This window comes from Acanthopagrus latus, chromosome 15 (genome assembly GCF_904848185.1).
Source record: "Acanthopagrus latus isolate v.2019 chromosome 15, fAcaLat1.1, whole genome shotgun sequence".
Taxonomy (NCBI): Eukaryota; Metazoa; Chordata; class Actinopteri; order Spariformes; family Sparidae; genus Acanthopagrus; species Acanthopagrus latus.
Genome location: NC_051053.1, coordinates 1,229,401 through 1,250,214, shown reverse-complemented (window position 1 = coordinate 1,250,214; position 20,814 = coordinate 1,229,401). Strand labels below are relative to the sequence as shown.

Here is a 20,814-nt window from a genome sequence, read left to right as displayed (position 1 = left end):
GTCAGACAAAATCCTTGAGTTTGGTGGTTTGATTTTGAAATACCATTGTATTTTGCATCAGGAGCAACTGTGCGCTAAACACATCGGCCTGAAGAACGTGATGCAAGATGTCATTAGCATTGTCAATAATGTTCACTCAAAGGTGCTCTCACACCATCAGCTCAAAGCTCTTGTTGAGATGGATGCCCAGTATGGTGATGTATTGTACCACCAGGAGGTGAGATGACTGAGCTGTGGGAAAGTTTTATTATCTTTCCTTGAGCTGCGTGAGGAAATCAGGGTGTTTCAAGCCACACAGAAGAACAGCATCCAAGTGCCCTCAGACAATTACTGGCTTGCAGACCTGATTTTTCTTCTGGACATCACAGAGCTGCTGAATATCCTCAATCTTCAGCTTCAAGGGATAGACCAGATAATTATTCAGCTGTATGACCATGTCAGAGCCTTCAAGCAAAAGCTGCAGTTGCTTAGCAGACATCTGTCGACAGGTGAGATCTAACTTTAATATTTTATTGAACACAAAACAATGTATTAGGCTTGTTATTGATCACAAACATGTTATTATATTTGTGTGATGCATGAATACTTCGTGTCGGTTGAAAATAGATGTTCTTTTTAAATCTAGGCATTAAATCCAATAACATGACAGTATCTGTTTTTCATAATGCAGTCTTGAACTACGGAAGCTGAGAACAGCCATGAATTTTTCTTCTCTTTTATGCACTGTTATATCGTGATAACGACTTATGTCATCATCTCAATATAATAAATGTTATTTTCTAGTGATGACGAATTAATTTATTTCGTTATCTCCATATAACAAAGATTGTTTTCTCATGATAATGAATAATGAATTAATAATGTGTTTGTCTTGATTTCAACCTACAAGAGCTGCCACGAACGGCTTCCGTAGCCGGCTGTAGCTGTGGCCTACTGGTAAGTTACACTTTACATTAGTTTGTTTGACTGGGTTGGTTTAGGGGCTACCGGTTAGCAGATGAGAGGCTGACAAACTCCCACCTATCCGGCTGCTTCTTGTAACATACATGTAGGCTAACGTTAACTTAGCAATGTAATGCGAAACATAATTAAACATTTATTAATTAATTTAGTAGTATGGGAGCCATTCGTGGCAGCTCTTGTAGATGGATATCAAGATGAACACATTATTAATTACTTCATTATCATGAGAAAACAACCTTTGTTATATCGGGATAATGACATAATAAGTCGTTATCATGAGATAACAGTGCATAAAAAGAAGAAAAATCCATGGCCGTTCTCAGCTTCCGTAATGAAAAAAAAAAAAAGTGTTCTCATTTGAATGATGTTTGGTTGTTATTCAGTTGAACTGAGAATGAAATAAACAACTGTGCATCTGACTTTGCTCCTTTTGTCTTTGTGTCTGTACATTCAGGAAATTTGGCACATTTTCCAACCTCAGAGAAGTTGGGTTGATGGAGGAGGACAAACCAAAATACCTCAACATTCTAAGCAATGTCATGGTGGAGTTTGACTATAGCTTTGAAGATTTTCTTGGAAATACAACAGCATTTGAGCTGTTTTCGCATCCCTTTTCTGTAAATGTAGATGCAGTCAGTGAGGAGCTTCAAATGGAACTTTTGGAACTTCAGTCTGATTCCAACATCTGTAGCAAGTTCAGAGAGCTTCCCTTACCGGACTTCTACAGATGTGTTCCTGCACACAGATATGGCAAGATCCACAAACATGCACAGGTGATGTTGTCCCTCTTTGGAAGTACCTATGTCTGTGAGCAGGCTTTCAGCCTGATGAATCTCAGTGAGTCCAAACTGAGAAATGCTTTATCTGACTCTCACCTACATGACATTCTCACTCTGTCAGTTGGTCAGCTGGAGCCTGATATTGAAAAACCAAGGACAGGCTTCATGTCTCGCGCTGACAGCCCCAAGTCAGGCACAGAGTGTGTAGGCCTAGGCCTCCAATGTGTCACCTTGGAGTATGTTCTCCTCTGTATGATTAATGTTTCAACTTACAGTAAGTAGTGTACAGTGATTTTAAAATGCTTGTTCAGACCAATGAAGAACATCTTTTGGTCCTATGGGGGCATGTTTTGTTCCATTTTTGTTACTGAACTTATATTGCAATAAATGTCTTTGACTTGAAGATATAGGCCCAAAGCCTAGTAATGTTCCATGTCTGTCTTCAAATATTTCATAGTGCTTCAATTATTTTTCTAATTTAAAGAAGCCATATGGATGTTTAGTAATTTTATAAACATAAATGCGAAGGACAATAAACTGGCATTCATTTTTTAAAATCACATTTTAATAGTGTATATCTTGCACACGTATATTATATATATATATATCCCTATTTAATTTAATGTACTGCAAAATTAACATTTTGGCCCACGATCCTCCCCCCAGATTCAATTTTGGGCCTCCGCTGGGAAGAATTTGGGCACATCCCAGATTTAGAGTGTAGGCCTGTAGCTTGTATGGTCTGAAATGATGTCAAGAAGATATAATAGCCTGTGCAATAGTTCTATATCCTCAATAAGTGGATGTGGCTGCTGTCTCCCTTCCTGCATATTGGGTTTGACGTTTCAAAGATGGAATCGGGAGATCTGATTGGCTACTGAGCCTTTCAGCCCTCTGTGATTTCTCTTCTGATGCATCAAACAGGCTCATCTGTCTGATTCAGTCCCCACAGTCTGCAGGAGTAAGGGGGACACATGTCCCCTTACTGTTTCCCTACCTGTTAGACCTGGAGTCCTGCACCTTTCATTCTTTACACATGGCGGACAGTAAATTGCAGGCTGCTCATGAGGGTGAAAATATGAACTTATAGTAAGGCTACATATAAGGTCATTTTAGGGTAGGCCTATCACTTCGGATCTACAGGACCTGCTCGAAAACTAGTTCTGTTATTATGTACATTTATAATTGCTTTCCACAATGCCACCTTAATCCCTCTGCACATCATTCCAACGTGTTGTCTTCATGTCAGGGGGGCGTTTTCTCTGGATTTTCCCTCTCCTGAATTTTTCCCCTTTGCAGCATCAGTAGCACAGAGCCTGCCTCCGTCCAGACGACGCTGTTCCTGCTTTCTCTGTGGGGTTTTTCTAAGGTTGGGAAACAAGACCAGACACAAGAAGAGCAAATAAACAGAAGCCAAACAAAGCGCGCCGTCTTTCACCGGGGGATTCATCTGTCTTCCGTGCAGGAGCATCTCTGGCCCGCGCTGAATCGCGTGAAAGGAGAACCAAACAGGTAGAAACTTGGAGGGTTTTTCCGTTTCTCATGCCTCGACGCATATCCGGATTGACGGAGACTCGTTACTCTCCATGTCTGATGTGATTACACACATGCAGAGGATTGGAGGCTTCGTGAAAAGAGAAGGGGGCGGGGGGGGGCTTGTTAGAAGAAACGTCTCGTCGTGGTTAATGTCTCCATGTACAATACAGCCCGGAGCCCGGCGGAATGTCTCATGTTGACTGACGTTAGCTGGGCGAAGCCGACCTGGTGTAGCTAACATTAACCCTGAGCTGTATTTGTCCTCAGCCACATTACTACGAATAAATAAATACACTTCTCCTTGTCAGCAGGTATCGCCATGTCAGGCTTTTTTACGATTAAAACCACTGAGAAGTGCAGTTTTATGTCTGCGTAGCTCCGTGTGAGAGCTGCCTGCTTCACTGTAACGCTCGGTCCTGTACATTAAGGCTAGCTAACATAGCCGCGGTCATGTCCCGTCTTTTTCCGCTCGGCTGGTCACCGAGCAGCGCACTCACACATCACATCCCCACCTCCAGGGCCAGCTCCTGTGTTCAGTACCGCATACATGTGAAATGTGTGCGGGCTGTAGCGGCGCTGCTGCAGGCCTCAGCCCGGCAGGCTCACTGTGTACATGGAGACCCGTGGAGTGGAGGGGAGGAGGGGGGGGGGGGACATCCTCGGTCAGTTGGAAAATTAGCAGAAAACGACCGACCGTCATTGTGGCTCCCCAGATCCAAGAAGTGGACGTGAGGTACGTCTCTGTGTCTGCGGTACAATGCTATACGATGCTGTACACATCACATCCACATATCCTCTCTGAGCCCGTCCGGCCTGCAGGGCTGTTGAACGGGTCACCGAAGGTCTCACACGAACAGACTGCCTGGACTGTCAGCTAGATGTGGTCTGTTCACCTTCAATATAAATGAACTGCGGGCCGATTTGGGTTCACTTGGCCAACAAGTATTTCTTCTTCTTATTTTGTTGTTGTTGTTGTTGTTATTCACTTGCGGTGGTTGTTTTCTGTGTCCAGAGCAGGATGTCAGCCAGAGGAGGAAAAAAGAAGGCCACCAAGCTGTCGCGTTCATCCAGGGCAGGTGTCATTTTCCCTGTGGGGAGGATGATGAGGTACCTGCGCACCGGCACACACAAATACCGCATCGGTATGGGGGCACCAGTTTACATGGCAGCAGTCATCGAGTACCTGGCAGGTGGGTGGCATCACGTGATTCACTGTCGGGAACAGTGTATTTAGTGTATGCTAAGAATTCTAGCTATTGACAAATTTTAAATAGAAAATCCAACATATTTTTTTTTTAATAAAGTAAGTTAGTGTAACATTTAAATTATTAATCATTTCATGTTTCCCATTATTGTATAGTACATATATTTTTGATGAATTTCATCACTGTGTTTAGGATAAAAATGTTTTGGTGTAATTATCCCTGATTGTGTTGTTCCATACTCCTTACTTGCACCATTTTTATGTGTTTGTGTACATTTTTATAAATATTTACTGTTATTTACATCACGTTACACCTGACACACAAACCTTTGACATCTACTAAATAAACAACAGGTAATACACTGCCATCTTACTCCCTTATTAATTTATTTCCAATCCCTTCCAAAAAGCATTATGATCTTGAACAATATGAGTTATAATACAGACAGTGCTCATTATTGCACACGTTTTAATTTTAATAAATGATATACAATTAAATACTTTTTAAATAATTCTTGCCTCTTACGTCTTAATTAGGGACTGGACAAAGTTTGCGGGGCTTTGAAGTCAGTGAAACAAAAGGAGACTGCAGATGCGAGAGAGAGAGAAAGAAGACTTTTTATTTCTTGTTTATTAGTTTTGTCTTTGTCCACATCACTGCTGCAGCAATTCACTTTCCTCCCCATAGAACACATCGACCTAAAAGTCTTGACTGTTGGATTCTTGTTCCTGATGGTCCTGGAGTTCACACAGTGGAAAGTGAATAAGTTTAAATCTGAGAGCACACTGTGTGTTTGATGGGTTTACACACTGTGTGTGTTTTCTCTCCTCTCAGCTGAGATCTTGGAGTTGGCAGGAAACGCGGCACGGGACAACAAGAAAGGCAGAATAACTCCCAGGCACATCAAGCTGGCGGTGGCCAATGATGAGGAGCTCAACCAGGTAACACACTGCTGTACAAAGGGCTGGCGGATAGTTGTGTGTAGAGCTGTGGATATTGCATGTGGTTATATTGCTACTTAGCATTTGTACTAACTGTACAGCTGTGATGTAAGTCCAATATTCATGCTGCAAATTAATTTGTGAAGCACATTTAAAACAACAATAGCTGGCCAAAGTGCTGAACAGAGAAAAAAAACCAGCACAATAAAACACAAAGACCCTGAGAACAAGAAAGATGACTGTCATACTGAATCAAAAGCCAAGGAATAAAAATGTGTTTGAGACATGATTTAAAAACAGGCAATGTAGAGGCCAGCTGCACATGTAGAGGCAACGCAGTAATTTGTAAGTAAACAATACACTATTGAAGTCAATCTAAAAGCGTACAGGTAGCCTTTTATAAGAACCTTATTCTTGATCTCCAGCAACTCCTAAGGGAAATATCTGTCTCTTTAACTGCTAAATGCTCCACTGTGCTCAGCAGGTAGTCTCCAAGACTGTCTGTCTGCTGTTTGGTGCTAAGCAGGTAGTGTACCATGGGGTTGCATGAGCTGCTGCTGCTGAGAGGAGAGTTTGTTGGCTAATAGACCAAACAGTCAGAACAGGCAGCACTGAGGGGAACTGCAGTGGTGGTGATAATTTCTGTGGGTTCATTACCACGATCAACATCTTTTACATCACACAGTCATTCAATCCAAAGTCAATATAAATATATTGATGTTGCTTTACATAAAGTGTGTGTTTGGTCAATGGTTGGAAAGTGTCTCTACACCAGAAGTAGTGACACCATCCAGTATGACTGCTGAATATAGAAGATGTTGACATTCAAAGACATACAGCATTTGTGTCTGCCATCTGGGCCTCCAGTGGATCAGGTTGCCTGGTGCACTTTTAAACTCATCCACTGTGCCAGACGTGTCAGTAGCTCATCCCTGCAAACACATGTACAGCTAAGTGATGCCAAAGCTGCAACAGTTAAATGATAATGCTTTTGAATAAATCAACACTTATCTTTAGAATCACTTAATCGGTTTAAATAATTTTGGGTGAAAATAGGTCAAAATTATTTGATTCCAGCTTCTTAAAGTGAAACTCTCGCCAAAATGCAACCTAGGCTTTTTCTGTGAATGTATATGAGTCAAACCTTTGTGTAAAACCATAATTACGACAAAAGAGGCACTTTGAGTGTTTTTGGGTCAGGTTCATTTTCAATGGGAGTGCTAGGGGCACTTTTACGATAGCATAAAAATTGCTATTTTTAAAACAGTAGGAAGATTCAACACAGCATGAAACTTTTCTTGTAGTATCACTCGTAGGGATGTAACAGTTACCAGTGAAGGTTACCATTTAAGTTTTAATAACCATGGTAACCGCCATGGTCAATAACCATGGTGCGGAGAACTCGCAAGATACTTTATCCAAGTCTCCCTTCGCAGGCACAGCGTGCAACGTGTGCTTGTTATGTTGTGAAGAAGACATGGCAGAGGGAGGCCGGGATAGTAGCAGCCCTCAGGGCAAACCAAATCTGCAGTCTGGGCATATTTTGGTTATTAAAAGAATACTCAGGGACAGCTGGCTGAGGATGGCAGCCCTATCTGCAGGAGCTGCAAGGAGAAAGTTGTTGTGAGGGGCAGCAACACATCCAGTTTACGTGAACATCACCCTCAACTGTTCAGCAAATGCAAGGCAACGTAGAAACTGTAACTGTCTTTGGCAAAAGAATACCACAGCTGTATGTGGAGAAGCGTCTGTCCACCCACTTGTCCTACCGACTCCTCGTTACATTTCTGCCTAAAGAACAGTGTATGTCACTGGCAAAAAAATTTAACTCACTGTTTATGATGAAAAAAAAATCTCCAGACGGTCGGCCCTCCGGACCGAGACTTCAGTAAACTTTCCGCCGGAAAAAAACCCCCAACTTCTCGAGTGACAGTCAGACAGCGACCTGTTTACTGATGGTGATTATGTAATTATGTAATTTAGAGTGAAAAACTTAACTTCGGTGTGTCAGGATCTCAATGATGACGCATTAAAACAGCATCCACATGATTATCACTCTCCTGCGGGTTTAGATTGACAGGGGAACACCTGGGAAACACCTTGAAAACACACAGACGTGACATGTACCCTCACGTCTCTTTAGGAGCTGCAGCGCTGGCTTTCTGTGTGAATTACACAGCAGTTTGTCTTTACTCCAGCGGTGCTTTGCTCTATGTGAACGACCAACGGCGGAGAATTGGCAAACCACCGCTGTGGTGTTAATGCAGTGTTACTTATAGCTCGCAGGGCTGGATCTGGACTGGAAATTGTGTCACGATTCTGCCTTCTCACACTGCAATAGGGGTGTCGCGATTTCGGTTTTGATACGAGTGTCATTACAGCCCTACTGCTCAGGCGAGTCAGCTTTTCTTAAAGAGAACCACACTCTCATGGAGATATAAGTTGTGTTATTCTGTGTTGTAAGACAGGACGTGGTCAAAGTCTTTGTTTCTGAAATGTTTTATTCCGCAGCTTCTGCGGGGGGTGACCATATCCAATGGAGGGGTTCTGCCTCGGATCCACCCAGAGCTTCTCTCAAAGAAGAGAGGAGGTCGTGTGAAAGTGGACAGCCAAGCGTCTGTCCCCGAGAAGCAGGAAGAACGCTCAAAGAGCAAGAAACCCGTGAAGTCGTTCAAAAAGGTTAAAGGCAAACGAGGTCGCAAGCCAAAGGTTAGTCAGACAGGATTCACAGGGAGGTGGGGGGCATTAAAGGAAAAGGAATTGTTTGTCAGATTGATGAACACTGACAGAACCCACCTTTCCAACAACAAAACTGACAATTCTTTAACCTCTCTAAAACAAACAGTGCCGTCCACTTTACACAGTCTTGGCCAGGTTGTGTGTAGGTGAGAAAGTAGGCAGGAGCCCACTAGATGTGTGCATCATCATCCCTGTTTGTTCAGATCATCTGAACAGGTAGAAACAGTTTGTGTTCGGATCACAAGTCATACTAACTAGTTTGCTTGTAGCGTACTGAGACCTTTACTGAAACATGCAGATCCAAACAGTTACAACTGGTTTACATCAATTATCAACAGCAGGAAGAAAGTCTCCCTACCACCTGATACATGTGGATAGTGTTTTCCTTACCTTAGTTAGTCAGGGGTCACCTATTAGCTGGTTCCGGAGCTTTCAAGCACGTCTCAGAAGAAAAGAAGAAGAAAAGTTGTTAGTGGAACTTCAGTTACGAGTATTTCATCAATCAATGGTGTCCAGGGTCAGGGTTTTACCTTTCACATGTTTTAACCCTTATTCCTCTAACAAGCTGTTCAGTACATCTGTGTTAAATCAAAAGCTTTGCCACACTAATATGTAGTTTGCTAGAAAAGTTTCCACTTGATGGAGCAAGCGGAGCAGAGATGGAAAAGAGCCCTTCTCTTTTCTCTGTTTTGAGCTGCTTTGTCCCCTCACTCTGTCATCAAGCCTGTGACCCACAAAACTGATCTCAGTGCACCAGATTTGAACATTTCTCGATGCCCCAAATACTCCTTTAGGAGAGAGGAGTGAGAAGGCTCACTATTCACCCGTTTCCTCAGAAGCCTATAGGTGCTGTCATGACAGATAACTACTTCCGCTTGCGGTTTTCTGTTTCCGGTTGCCTTGCAACTGCATGACTGATTGCTGCTGCCAAGCTAGCCCAAAACAACTAGCATTATGTCATAAATGCTAAATTGTCTTTAAAATGAGCTCCGGTACAACATGTGCCGTTGTTGGTTGCCACAACAATTAGTGTGACTCAGCCTTGAGACGAAAATAAATATTTGGGTTTATGAATCCAAGGTAGAAGTAAGTCACATATGTGCAAGTCATAAGCAAGTCTCAAGTCTTAACCTTCAAGTCTCAAGCAAGTCCCAAGTTACTGTGATCAAAATCAATCAAGAAACAGCAGGAGAGACACAGACACAGCACCTGAGGCAGGAGCAGGTCTGTTGTGGCCGTGCACGAAAAAACAAGTGCGTCACACTGAATGTGTGCTGGTACGGTGTCGTGTTGGGTTGTGAGCCTGCATAATGTGCGCCTACATTTAAAATAATGTCTTTGTGCGCACTGAAGACGCATTATCTGAAACACACACACACACGCTTTAACCAAGACAGCAGCTAAAATCACCCAGGCTTGCACGCACTGCGTCATACAGTGGCTGAGGGCTCAATATGCGCAAAAAAAAGAAAGAAAGAAAAGCCAAGACTTTCGAGTCATCTGTGTCAAATTTAAGTCAAGTCTCAAGTTATGAATGCCAAGTCAAGTCAAGTCAAGTCAAGTCAAGTCTTTCATCAGTGTTAGTCAAGTAAGTCTCAAGTCCTCAAATTTGCGACTCGAGTCAAGTCACATGACTCGAGTCCCCCACCTCTGTTATGAATTCCTTCTACAGAATAACCGCTGCATAACTACATGACTTCCCTAACCCAGCAATGCAAGAACAGCCGCCTGTCTCCACAACTCCACTTTCCTTCAGCATTATCCACGCTGTATGTTTAACTTGATTGACCCTCTGGCTGGGCTCTGCTGCTTTCAGATATATAAACTCGCTGTGATTCTACAATAGTACTTTCCCTGTTTTGTTGCTGTACAGGTAGTTGTATGCTTCTGTGCTTTTGTAACTGCATAATTCTTCGGCGTCAACACCTTCAGAAAATACAAGATAATTAACTATGTCGATGTAGCTACTATTGGGCCATTGCTTCATGTCATCTGCCCACTCCGTGACAACTGACAGGTGAGGCACTGTTACAGAACTGTCCTCACGACTTTTGAAAACATCCGTACTGTGTATTCACATCTGACTTTTGTCCATTCTTTCACTTTCTTTGTGTTAGAAGCCAGAGAGAGCATGACAGCTACACTAGCATAAACAGAGAGTTCAACCAGTTCAACTGGAAGAGCATAACCGACCACTGCTATGAACCGTGGGTAAACCCACAAAGTCAAGAATAAGGTGGATTGTAACTATGAGCGAGGATGCAAAGATATAATCTTGGTAAAAATCTTTTCAGCACCCAAAAGAGGCGTGACACACCCCTTTGCGTTCATAACGTGTGTGAGTTATTTAAGAAGTTGGATCAAACTTTCTGCCCATCACTGTTTGTGTAGCTCTGAATAAGGCACTGTTGTACAATCCTTACTAGTATGTTACCTTGATATCGCCTATATCACATTATGCCACATAATGTAAATTGAAAAGTTGTAGGGATGTCCCAATCAGATTTTTTTTACCCTGATCCTGATCCAAATCCTTTAATATTTAGTAAATGCTGATCCTGATCAGATGCGTGGCCTTAACTAATATTTTCCTGGATAATACAGCTGCATTAAGAACAAAAGTACCTGCATCCAAGATGTTCCTAATAGTTTTTTCTTCTTTCTTTTGTTGAAACAAAGTATATACTTTCATATGTCTCTTTCTTATTCTGCATATTTGCAACATTGGCCTCCACCTTCCTTGTGTTAGCAGGTGAGTGTGTGACGCTGCACTGTGACAGCAGACCCTAGTGTACAGCAGCTGAAGTGTGTGAGATGCAGCACAGACTTGGTGCCTCCACATCATCCACTGCTTTTTATATTCCTTATGTTATCACGTAAAATGACGTGGACATGTTGCTTGTCTATTTCACTGGTGTTCAGCATCTCCTCGATAGCCTGTTTTACATGCTCTGCTGTCTGAGACCCAGGAAACTAGTGCGCATACCGACACGGTGTAACTTGAAAGTGGAGTCAGTGTAATGTAATGCTGAAATAGCCGTGGATTCAAAAACTCTGGGTGATGCAGGAAACCCTGATCCTCTATCACGGAGATGAGCTGGTTATCCAGAGTGATTAATTCAGTTACCTTCTCTGTAATATTTTTGGCCATGTCGCTGTCTTGAGGTTATTTCCTTTTGAAAGTATCCACAAGTTTTTGCTGCTTAGGTGCCTTTGCCTGTATTGCCTGAGTGAACGTACTGTATTCTTTGAGTGGTTGTTTTTTTTATTTGCCGTATCAAATTTGTAGTATTAAATGCAGCTCTTTTGTTACCCCCCTTGCGAAACGGTTGAATTGCAGATGTCACATGTCGTAATTTAAAATATTTCCACAGTGCAGACATTTTATCCACAGGTTTTGCCAGAGTAATGTCATGTGTGCATCTGCCGCAAATTGTGCTCTGAAGTAAAAAAAAAAAAACGGCTTGGGGCGAAGTTCAAAATTGCCGTTCCCGATCAGTGGAAAAATGGCTATATCAGCCCCGATCCTGCAGATCGGCTAGGGATATCCTTGATATGTTGGCATGAACATCGGTCTGCTCATCTGACTGAAATCATGAAATACAGTAGTAGACTATTACAGAACAATCGACTGGTGATGCAGCTGTACCATATGTCACATTTAGTTGAGGTCACTTTTAAACAATGGTCTGAAACATGGGTGTGTCTTGTTGATGTACCTGTTGCCTTGACTCCTCTCTCCTCATGTCTCCTCCTAACCCCCTTTGCACATCTGAGGCAGGAGGGATGTGAGAAGAGGAGGCAAGGAAAAGAAATTCAGGATGAACAAACTGAGTAACAATAAAAAGAACATAGCTGTTGCGCTCATGACATCAAAGTGCTGCACCAGAGTAGACTAGACAGTCAGACATGTCATCACTGGAGTGGGTGTTTTTTACAGTTTCAGACAAAAAAAAAAAGATTGTGACACATGTTCCACAAGGGTAACAAGTTTTACCACAACACATCTCTTATTAGAGCTGTGGAATATGAAATCATCCTTTTCAAATACAGAAATGTGACATTACTTGTTGGCCAGGTGAAAAGGATGATTATTGGTAATCATCCTGAAACCCACAAGATAACACTTTTTGAGCCTGGACACTTGGCACTGAGGTTTGATACTCAGCACAATTATTATTTGTTCAAGCTGTACACTCCGACCTGATGTAAGTGTTGCTTAAATCTGCAATTTTTTTCTCCCATGTGGCAAAGAGCACAGACAATGAGTCTGTACCAAACTCCACAGTGGAAGACGGTCCAGGAGATGGATTCACCATTCTGTCAGCAAAGAGCCTGTTCCTTGGACAAAAGGTAACAGACTGTCAGACTGATCATCATGACAGTAACGACCATGTGACTTCTGATAAAAGGTCACCCAACATAGCGGTCTAATCCATGACAAGTACGAGAACCACAGTAGCACTTTTCTCACACAGTGTTGGTGACTTTGAATCCACAGCTTTCACTAACAGAGAGTGAAATCAGCAAAATTGGAACAATCAAAGTGGAAGGGATCATTAACCCAACGAATGCAGAGATGGACCTCAAAGACGGAGTGGGTGAGGGAGACGTGTTCGAATCTATTTTATTTCTTGTTAATGATTTTACAGACCTCCTCTGTCCATCCCATCTTTTGCTCACACATGCTCTACTGTTTTCAGGCAACGCCCTGGAGAAAGCCGGAGGCCGAGAATTCCTGGATGGAGTCAAGGAGCTGCGAAAAGCTCAGGGGCCTTTGGAGGTGGCATCAGGTACGGAGTGTCCCGTGCGCCAATCTTCTTACAAGGATAACTGAGTTTTTAGATGTTGTTCAAGGTTTCTTTAGATTAACACATCTACATCACATCTACATTTAAACTGATATCCAAGCAAACTGGGCTTCCACTCTGGCTGAGGGCAGACATTACTGTCCACAAGTGAGTTAGAAGTCATGTGATGTAGTATTTCCTGGTCTTTCTTCAGCTTTGAATGACAACTTTTGTTGGGATTTTATTTGATGTACCAACACTAAGTGGTACATAATTGTGAAGTGGAAGGAAATTGATAGATGGTTTTAATATTTTTTTCACAAATAAAAACAGAAAAGTGTGGTGTGCAAAGGTCTTCACTCCCCTGAGTCAATACTTTGTAGAACCACCTTTCGCTGCAATGTCAGCTCCAAGTCTTTCGGGGTGAGTCTCTACCAGCGACGCACATATAGAGACTGAAATATTTGTCCATTCTTCCTTACAAAATAGCTCAAGCTTAGTCTGATTGGATGGAGAGTGTCTGTGAACAGCAATTTTCAAGTCTTGCCAGAGATTCTCAATTGGATTTACATCTGGACTTTATAACACATGAATATGCTTTCAGAATCAGAATCAGAAATCATATAATGTCCAGCAGATGGGAAAATTTGTTTGTCACAGCAGCGACATAATATTACAAAAACAGAAACATATTACAAGAACAGGAACATTAGCAAAAATAAGCAATAAAATTAAAAAGGGAAGAAATAGATATATATATATATATATATTTTTACATGATGTAGTGCAATCTAAACCATTCCATTGTAGCTCTGGCTGTATGTTTAGGCTCGTTGTCCTGCTGGAAGGTGAACCTCCTCCCCAGTCTCAAGTCTTTTGCAGACTCTAACAGGTTTTCTTCCAAGATTGTCCTGTATTTGGCTCCATTCATCTTCCATCAACTCAGACCAGCTTCCCTGTCCCTGCTGAAGAAAAGCATCCCCACAGCATAATGCTCCTGGTGTGTTCAGAGTGATAGTTTTCTACCACACATAGCATTTTGCATTTAGGCCAAAAACTTCAATTTTGGTCTCATCTGACCAGAGCACCTTCTTCCACATGTTTGTTGTGCCCCCCACATGGCTTGTGGCAAACTGCATGGCTTTGTTTCAACAATGACTCTCTTCTTGCCACTCTTCCATAAAGGCCTGATTTGTGGAGTGCATGACTAATAGTTGTCCTGTGGACAGATTCTCCCACCTGAGCTGTGGATCTCTGCAGCTCCTCCAGAGTTATCATGGGCCTCTTGGCTGCGTCTCTGATCAATGCTCTCCTTGTCCAGCCTGTCAGTTTAGGTGGACGGCCATGTCTTGGTAGGTTTGCAGTTGTGCCATACACATTTTCAGGTGATGAATTGAACAGTGCTCTGTGAGATGTTCAAATCTTTGGATATTTTTCATATCCTAACCATGTTTTAACTTCTCTACAATTTAACCCCTGACCTGTCTGGTGTGTTCCTTGGGCTTCATGATACTGTTTGTTCTCTAACAAACCTCTGAGGCCTTCACAGAACAGTTGCATTTATACTGAGATTAGATCACACACAGGTGGACTCCATTCACTAATTAGGTGACTTCTGAAGGAAACTGGTTGCACTGGAATTTATTTAAGGGTATCAGATCATACTTTTGCACACCACACTTTTCTGTTTTTTATTTGCTAAAAAAAATAAATAAAACCATGTATAATTTTCCTTCCACTTCACAATTATGCACCACTTTGTGTTGGTATATCACATACAATCCCAATAAAATACATTTACGTTTGTGGTTAAAATGTGACAAAATGTGGCAAAGTTCAAGGGGGCTGAGTACTTTTGCAAGGCACTGTAGATTTGTAAAACCTGGTGTACACCCAACAATGCACAGTTTCCTTTAAAATTGATCTGATCTTTGCCATCTGATCGATGGTTCTGCACAGTGAATCATGGCCACAACGGGAGAAAGATGAAGAAAATACTTATTTTTGGCACAGAGAGCGAGGTGTTGGTTGGTGAGGTGGTGGTCACAAAGAACATATTGTATTTGTTCTCTGCTAGGATCGTGACAGTCCATGCAGCATTACAAACAAGTTTATTTAATGAAGTTTAGTTACAGTGAACATGGCCTGCATCATGATCAGGACTAACAATGAGGATATGGAGTGTAACGATTGCCATTGTATGAGCCATTGACTTTCTTTCCACACGTTCTTATTTTACACAGCTCACTTGTACTGGTTGTGAAGCTGTATCGCATGAGCTGACTGGAGAAGAGTGTGTGGGTGTGTGTGTGTGTGTGCCTGTGTGCCTGTGTGTATGTGTGTGTGTGTGTGTGTACTTATGTTATATGGACATAGTTTTCATTCTTTGATGATATGCAAATCTTATATGATATTCAATCGATACTGATAATTTCATTATCAAACAGTGCGGCCTGAATAGAAGGCTCATATAAGTGAAATTAATCAATTAAACAGGGTGTTATATGGTCTCAGGTCTTTTTTTTCATTCAAGGGTTAGCTGTCAGTCATAGTGTGTGTGCTTGCACCCTGCAGTGGCCGTCAGCCAGGCCAGTGGGATGGCAGCCCGCTTCATCATCCACTGTAACGTCCCTCAGTGGGGTTCAGACAAGTGTGAGGACCAGTTAGAGAAGACCGTGAAGAACTGTCTGTCAGCAGCAGAGGAGAAGAAGCTCAAGTCTGTGGCTTTCCCTTCACTTCCTGCTGGACGGTGAGTCTGCTCTTACACAACTCACCTCAAATCCTGTGTGTGTGTGTGCGTGTGTGTAAGCGCGTGCATGTGTGTGTGTGAATCTGTATTGCTGATCACTGCGAGAAGAACGTGTCTAGAATGACCTGCTGCTGGTGTCATTTCATATCAACTCACCCTGAGGTGGTCATGGATTTTCTTTTAGAAAAGCAAAATATTATTGTGTCAATTCCAGTATCAAATGAGGGCTGAGAATACTCACACAAAGAATCACTTAAATTCATAACTTTAAATTATTTGGAGTACAGCTGTATGATTCTAGAATTTTTCAATAGGATTTTCTTTTTCAAGAGAACCTCGAAAGTAAACTGCTGGCAGGGAATGGCCCAGTTTGAAAATGAACGGGGGTTCACAGTCAGTTTGACGGAGAGGACTGGGGCTCAGTGTCATTCACATGATTGTCTATGGACTTTGGTGCATTGATTCAATCAAAGAGTTCTGTTGGTGTGTTAATCACTTATTTATGAATATGAATCTAACATAAAAGTCCCAGCAGTAGTCCTAATAGGTCCCTCTCAACACGGCACAAATTTGAAGTGACTGCAGTCACATTCATGTAAATCATGGGTCACTGATGCAGCCAGAGAGACCAGACAACACTCCCTGTATCACTAAACATTGCTTTCTCCAGCACACACACATACAGACACATTTCATGTTGGCTTACTACTATAAAGCCAAATAAAGACAGAAGGCCCCACTTCCCCACAAAGGCTGACTGTACATACGTTTTGTGTTTTACATGCAGCTTTACTGACCACTGTATAAGAGTGACCGTGTTCAGACGCAGTTGTCTCTTTCATGTGAATGAGGCTAGTCTGTTGGTTGCCTGGCAACAAAGCTGATCTGCAGCACAACTTGATGTTATCTGTCAAGGTGCTGCAGTGGACGGTCTGTGTTTACTCAATGGTCAGAAGATAAAAACAGTCCTGCAATGATAAATCTCACAGTTGTCATGTTGTGACTGGATAATGAAGTGCTGTGCAGCATCTCATAAGCCTTTAGTCTCCTGAACTGTTTCTCTGGACTTCCTGGAGTTATGCTGCGAGTTGGAAGTTGATATTTCCAAGTCATTATTCCCAACTTCCGATCAAATCTGCTCAGGAACACTTGGCCCACAGGAAACAGATGTTTGTATGAAAAATGTGTGAACTTGACAGATTAGGGCACTTAAAGAGACAGGATGGTTGTAAAGACTTCTGTCAAGTATAGATCATATATAAATATTTGGGGATCCTAGTAGAACAGGTTTACATACTTTAATTTTCAAAACACATTGTATTTATCATATGGTGCATTGCTGCAACATCCCTTTTCACGCGTTGTCTTACATGCTCTGTTTTAGCTACAGAGTGACACATCTCACCTCTGTGCAATCTTTGGTGAGTATTGCACAAGCCCATTAATTAATGTACAGGATGCAGCCGATTTGAGGCAGAATATGGTGGGTCATGCTGAGCAAGGTAGTGTGATCTAAAATAACACAGCTGCAGCTGGTAACCATGGCTGCAGTTAAGCTGTATATATATAAAAAATATAAATATATAAAAAGTAGGGCTGTCAGGTGATTAAAAAAATTAATCTAATTAATTACAGGATTTGTAATTAATTAATATAATTAATCGCATTTTAATCTCATATCTGCTAAAGGTACCCAAATAAAGAAGTCAGATTCTAGGACGTTACAAAATTGCATTGTGTGACTAATCAGTTGAACAAACTAAGAAGAGAAGATTTGAAATCCACATTTTTTTTGTTGAAGTGTGTTTCATAAATGAAATTTAAAAGAAAATGGTCAAGCACATCCCAGCAAACCAATCAGACCAGGTGCACTATTCAAAAATGCAACACAAGTACACTTAAATAAATAAAATTCAGAAGTAAAATAAGGCTGAGTCTCAAATAGGCACTTAAGCAGACTCTCAATTCAAAATGAGAACTAAAGCTGACTCAATACAGCAATTCAAAATGAATACCAAAGCTGACTAAATACGGCAATTCAAAATGAATAGAAGAAGTATAAGGCTGTGAACAGTGACATAGAATTTGTCTTCAAAATAAGAGCTTTACATTGCACCCCATTCAGAACTGGGTTCTTAGTGGGGAGCTTTTAATTTGAAAGCAGCGACCATCATTAGCTTGCCGACAAAACAACAAGCTAACACAACCAAACAGCTACAGAGACCGAGGAGACGGTGCATCTCCTGGATCTCTGCAGCTGTCCAGTTGTTCATCTTAATGTCCGCGGATGAAGTGATGGACTGACTGCTGTGATCAGCTGTTTCTTGGTTTTAAAACTCCCCGGCTGTGGGTCGCACAGCAGTGCAGGTCATTGACACCTCCGCCCACCTCATGCAGAGGCCGGCACATTTCTGCCTCGTTTTTAGATAGCAGGCGAGGTGGAACTAAGTGTACCCTCCGAGGAGGAAAATCGGCGGACCAAAACAGATCCCCAATTTGCCGGCCTCTGTCTAAAACCACGGACCGAGCCGCCAAAAGGACGGGCACATTGGCGGCTTGGTGCTCTGTATAAAAATGGCACATGTCTGTTGTCACCCTGCTTTGACTAGCTACGCAGGTGGGAAGTGACAAACACGTCCGGACAAGTTCCTCAGTGCTAGAGCCCTAGACCAGTGGTGTCAGACTGATCCAGTAAAGGGCCATGTGGCTGCAGGTTTTCATTCCAACCAAGCAAGAACACACCTGATTTGGATCAGCCAACCAAGCAAGAACACACCTGATTTGGATCAGGTGTGTTCTTGCCACACGGCCCTTTACTGGATCAGTTTGACACCACTGCCCTAGACTTAATATACGTAGACGCCTCATAGACTGACGCTGCCTATTGGAGCTTACGTGTCAGCGTGGCCGCCATCTTGGATGGGTCTCCAATGCGACCCCCTGCATTTATTTATGAGGAAGGTGTATCCAAACTACAAAAATCATAACCTCCCGAATTTTCACCGGATTTTCACACGGTTACAAATGGCAGAGATTTAGTTATGATACAGGTCTGTCACAAAGATTATTGAAAAAAATAAAAAATAAAAAATCTTACTTGTGAAAGGTAATCCCCCACGATCTGGTAACAACACTGCAACGGTTATTGCAACCATAAAATGCACAAAATACGGTCATAGTAGCTCGCTCTCCGTTGATTCCAATTGAATCTGGTGCTAGCCTACAGTGAGGAGACCCAACCAAGATGGCGGCGACACGGGATTACATTCCAGCACGCCATGAGGCGTCTATGTATATTATGTCTATGGCTAGTGCTACCGTGACGTGCCAAGTAGCCTACGGGTCATTCACTGGGCCAAATTTAAAATGCTCATGCATTGAATTGCCACTCAGAATCTCAGAATTAATTGTGTTAATTTTTATAACGCATTAATTTGCAGTGTAATTAATTCATCTAATTAACGCGTTAAACTGACAGCCCTAATAAAAATATATATTTATATAATGCCTGTAACATAGTAGTAATAGTGAGAAGTAAAGGCTTGACTCCAGACCAGGTGTTTCGGTCAGAGCAGGGGCATTGTTTTCTGTGGGAGACAGTAACTCCCTTTGACTTTAGGCCTCTTCACTTTTCAGACCTTTTGCATGCACAAAAATGCTTCATATCACAATACAAGAAAGGCAAAAAACCCAAATCATAATATGATCCCTTTAGTGAAAAGCTAGAAAAAAAAAAGATTGTTTACTGTGTGCCGTCACAGTAAGTGTCATGCTGCTGTGATGTCATGTGTTTGTGTCGGTGAAGTCAGACTTGATGGACTGAGTTTCTGATTTGTAATTGTGACTTTGATGATCCTTCCATGTTTTTGATTTTTTAAAATTTTTGAGATAATGTCATGTCACTGATACCTACAGATTGAGTTAACAAGCTGAATCTTTCTCACAGGAATGGGTTCCCAAAGCAGACGGCTGCCCAGCTTATCCTCAAGGCCATCTCCAACCATTTTGTGTCGTCCACCAGCTCCTCTCTGAAAAACATTTACTTTGTGCTGTTTGACAGTGAGAGCATTGGAATATATCTTCAGGAAATGGCCAAGCTGGATGCGAAGTGAGGATTCTTGTGTTGGGGTTTGTTTTTCTAACTGTTGTTTGTTGCAGGTGGTGTAGATAGGTGATGACATTAGGGCTTTGATGTGGAATCTGTCTTGGTGAAAGAGGAAAAAACAATACTTGTGAGTGGAGTGCTGTTCACATTTATGTTCCACTGTCCCTTCAAGTGATTGCATTCTTTATAGATTAGATAATTTAAATGCGTACAGTTTGCCATTATGGTTCCTTGTTTTTAATGATGGTTTTACATTCCATGTACAAATATAACAGTTTTTTTCCTGGCCTCTGTAGTTTCTGATACAGTTAGTTTACTAAAAAACTGTGGTTCATTCTGCTTTGAAATAAAAAATCCGATGTTTTACACAAAACTTTTAACACATATTTTTTTGTTTCTTTTTAATAATTTCAAAAGTCCATTTCAAATGTTACATTCACAGACATACTGCCAAGGAGATTGGAGCATGAGATTTGACAACATCATTTGTAATTTTACTAGAACATGTTGGGAGTCATATACCAATATACACAGCCAGTCAAAAGTTTGGACACACCTTGACATTCATGTATTCTTTATTTTTATTATTTTCTACATTGTAGATCACTACTGAAGGCATCCAAACTAAGAAGGAACACATTGTGGAATTATGTAGTAAACAAAGAAGTGTTAAACAAACAATAATATGATTTATATTTTGTATTCTTCAAAGGAGCCACCTTTTGCTTTTGCAACACTGGCTTATATACATGTCATAAAAATCCTGTCATGTACTCTCAGTTTAGGCCAATCAGAAGAAATAGAGACGTTCCAGGAGGATTGATGGAATAAAACAACAGTTTGGTAGTAACAGAAATAGCTTTATTGGCAACAGTGCCACCTTTAAGAGCAAAACATAAAATATTTCAGATATAACTGAAATTCCTTTCTTGTATCAGAAGTTATTAACAACTCAGAAAATTACAGTGAATATCGCTTAATAGAACAAAACACTTCACAGTATGAGT

General features: G+C 41.6%; 1 protein-coding gene across 2 annotated transcripts; it reads left to right on the top strand.

Annotated features, from left to right (window-relative positions):
* Positions 1-2,539: 2,539 nt before the first annotated feature.
* LOC119033926 (core histone macro-H2A.2) lies at positions 2,540-20,193 on the top strand. Of its 2 annotated transcripts, none has more exons than XM_037124530.1 (9): positions 2,540-3,254; positions 4,291-4,468; positions 5,318-5,424; positions 7,936-8,133; positions 12,418-12,516; positions 12,665-12,764; positions 12,867-12,956; positions 15,528-15,702; positions 19,649-20,193. In XM_037124530.1, exons 2-9 carry the CDS (start codon positions 4,297-4,299, stop codon positions 19,812-19,814), a joined length of 1,107 nt encoding a protein of 368 aa, XP_036980425.1. In that variant the 5' UTR covers positions 2,540-3,254; positions 4,291-4,296; the 3' UTR covers positions 19,815-20,193. The 2 variants fall into 2 exon arrangements, with proteins under 2 accessions (XP_036980425.1, XP_036980426.1); XM_037124531.1 differs by lacking the exon at positions 2,540-3,254 and adding an exon at positions 3,929-4,011.
* The last annotated feature ends 621 nt before the right edge of the window (positions 20,194-20,814 follow it).

Excerpts from the sequence above, each read along its gene's own strand:
- LOC119033926 (XM_037124530.1), top strand. The coding sequence starts at position 4,297 with ATGTCAGCCAGAGGAGGAAAAAAGAAGGCCACCAAGCTGTCGCGTTCA. Across the intron at positions 12,517-12,664 it reads GCCTGTTCCTTGGACAAAAG|CTTTCACTAACAGAGAGTGA; the intron begins GTAACAGACTGT and ends TTGAATCCACAG. Across the intron at positions 12,957-15,527 it reads GCCTTTGGAGGTGGCATCAG|TGGCCGTCAGCCAGGCCAGT; the intron begins GTACGGAGTGTC and ends TGCACCCTGCAG.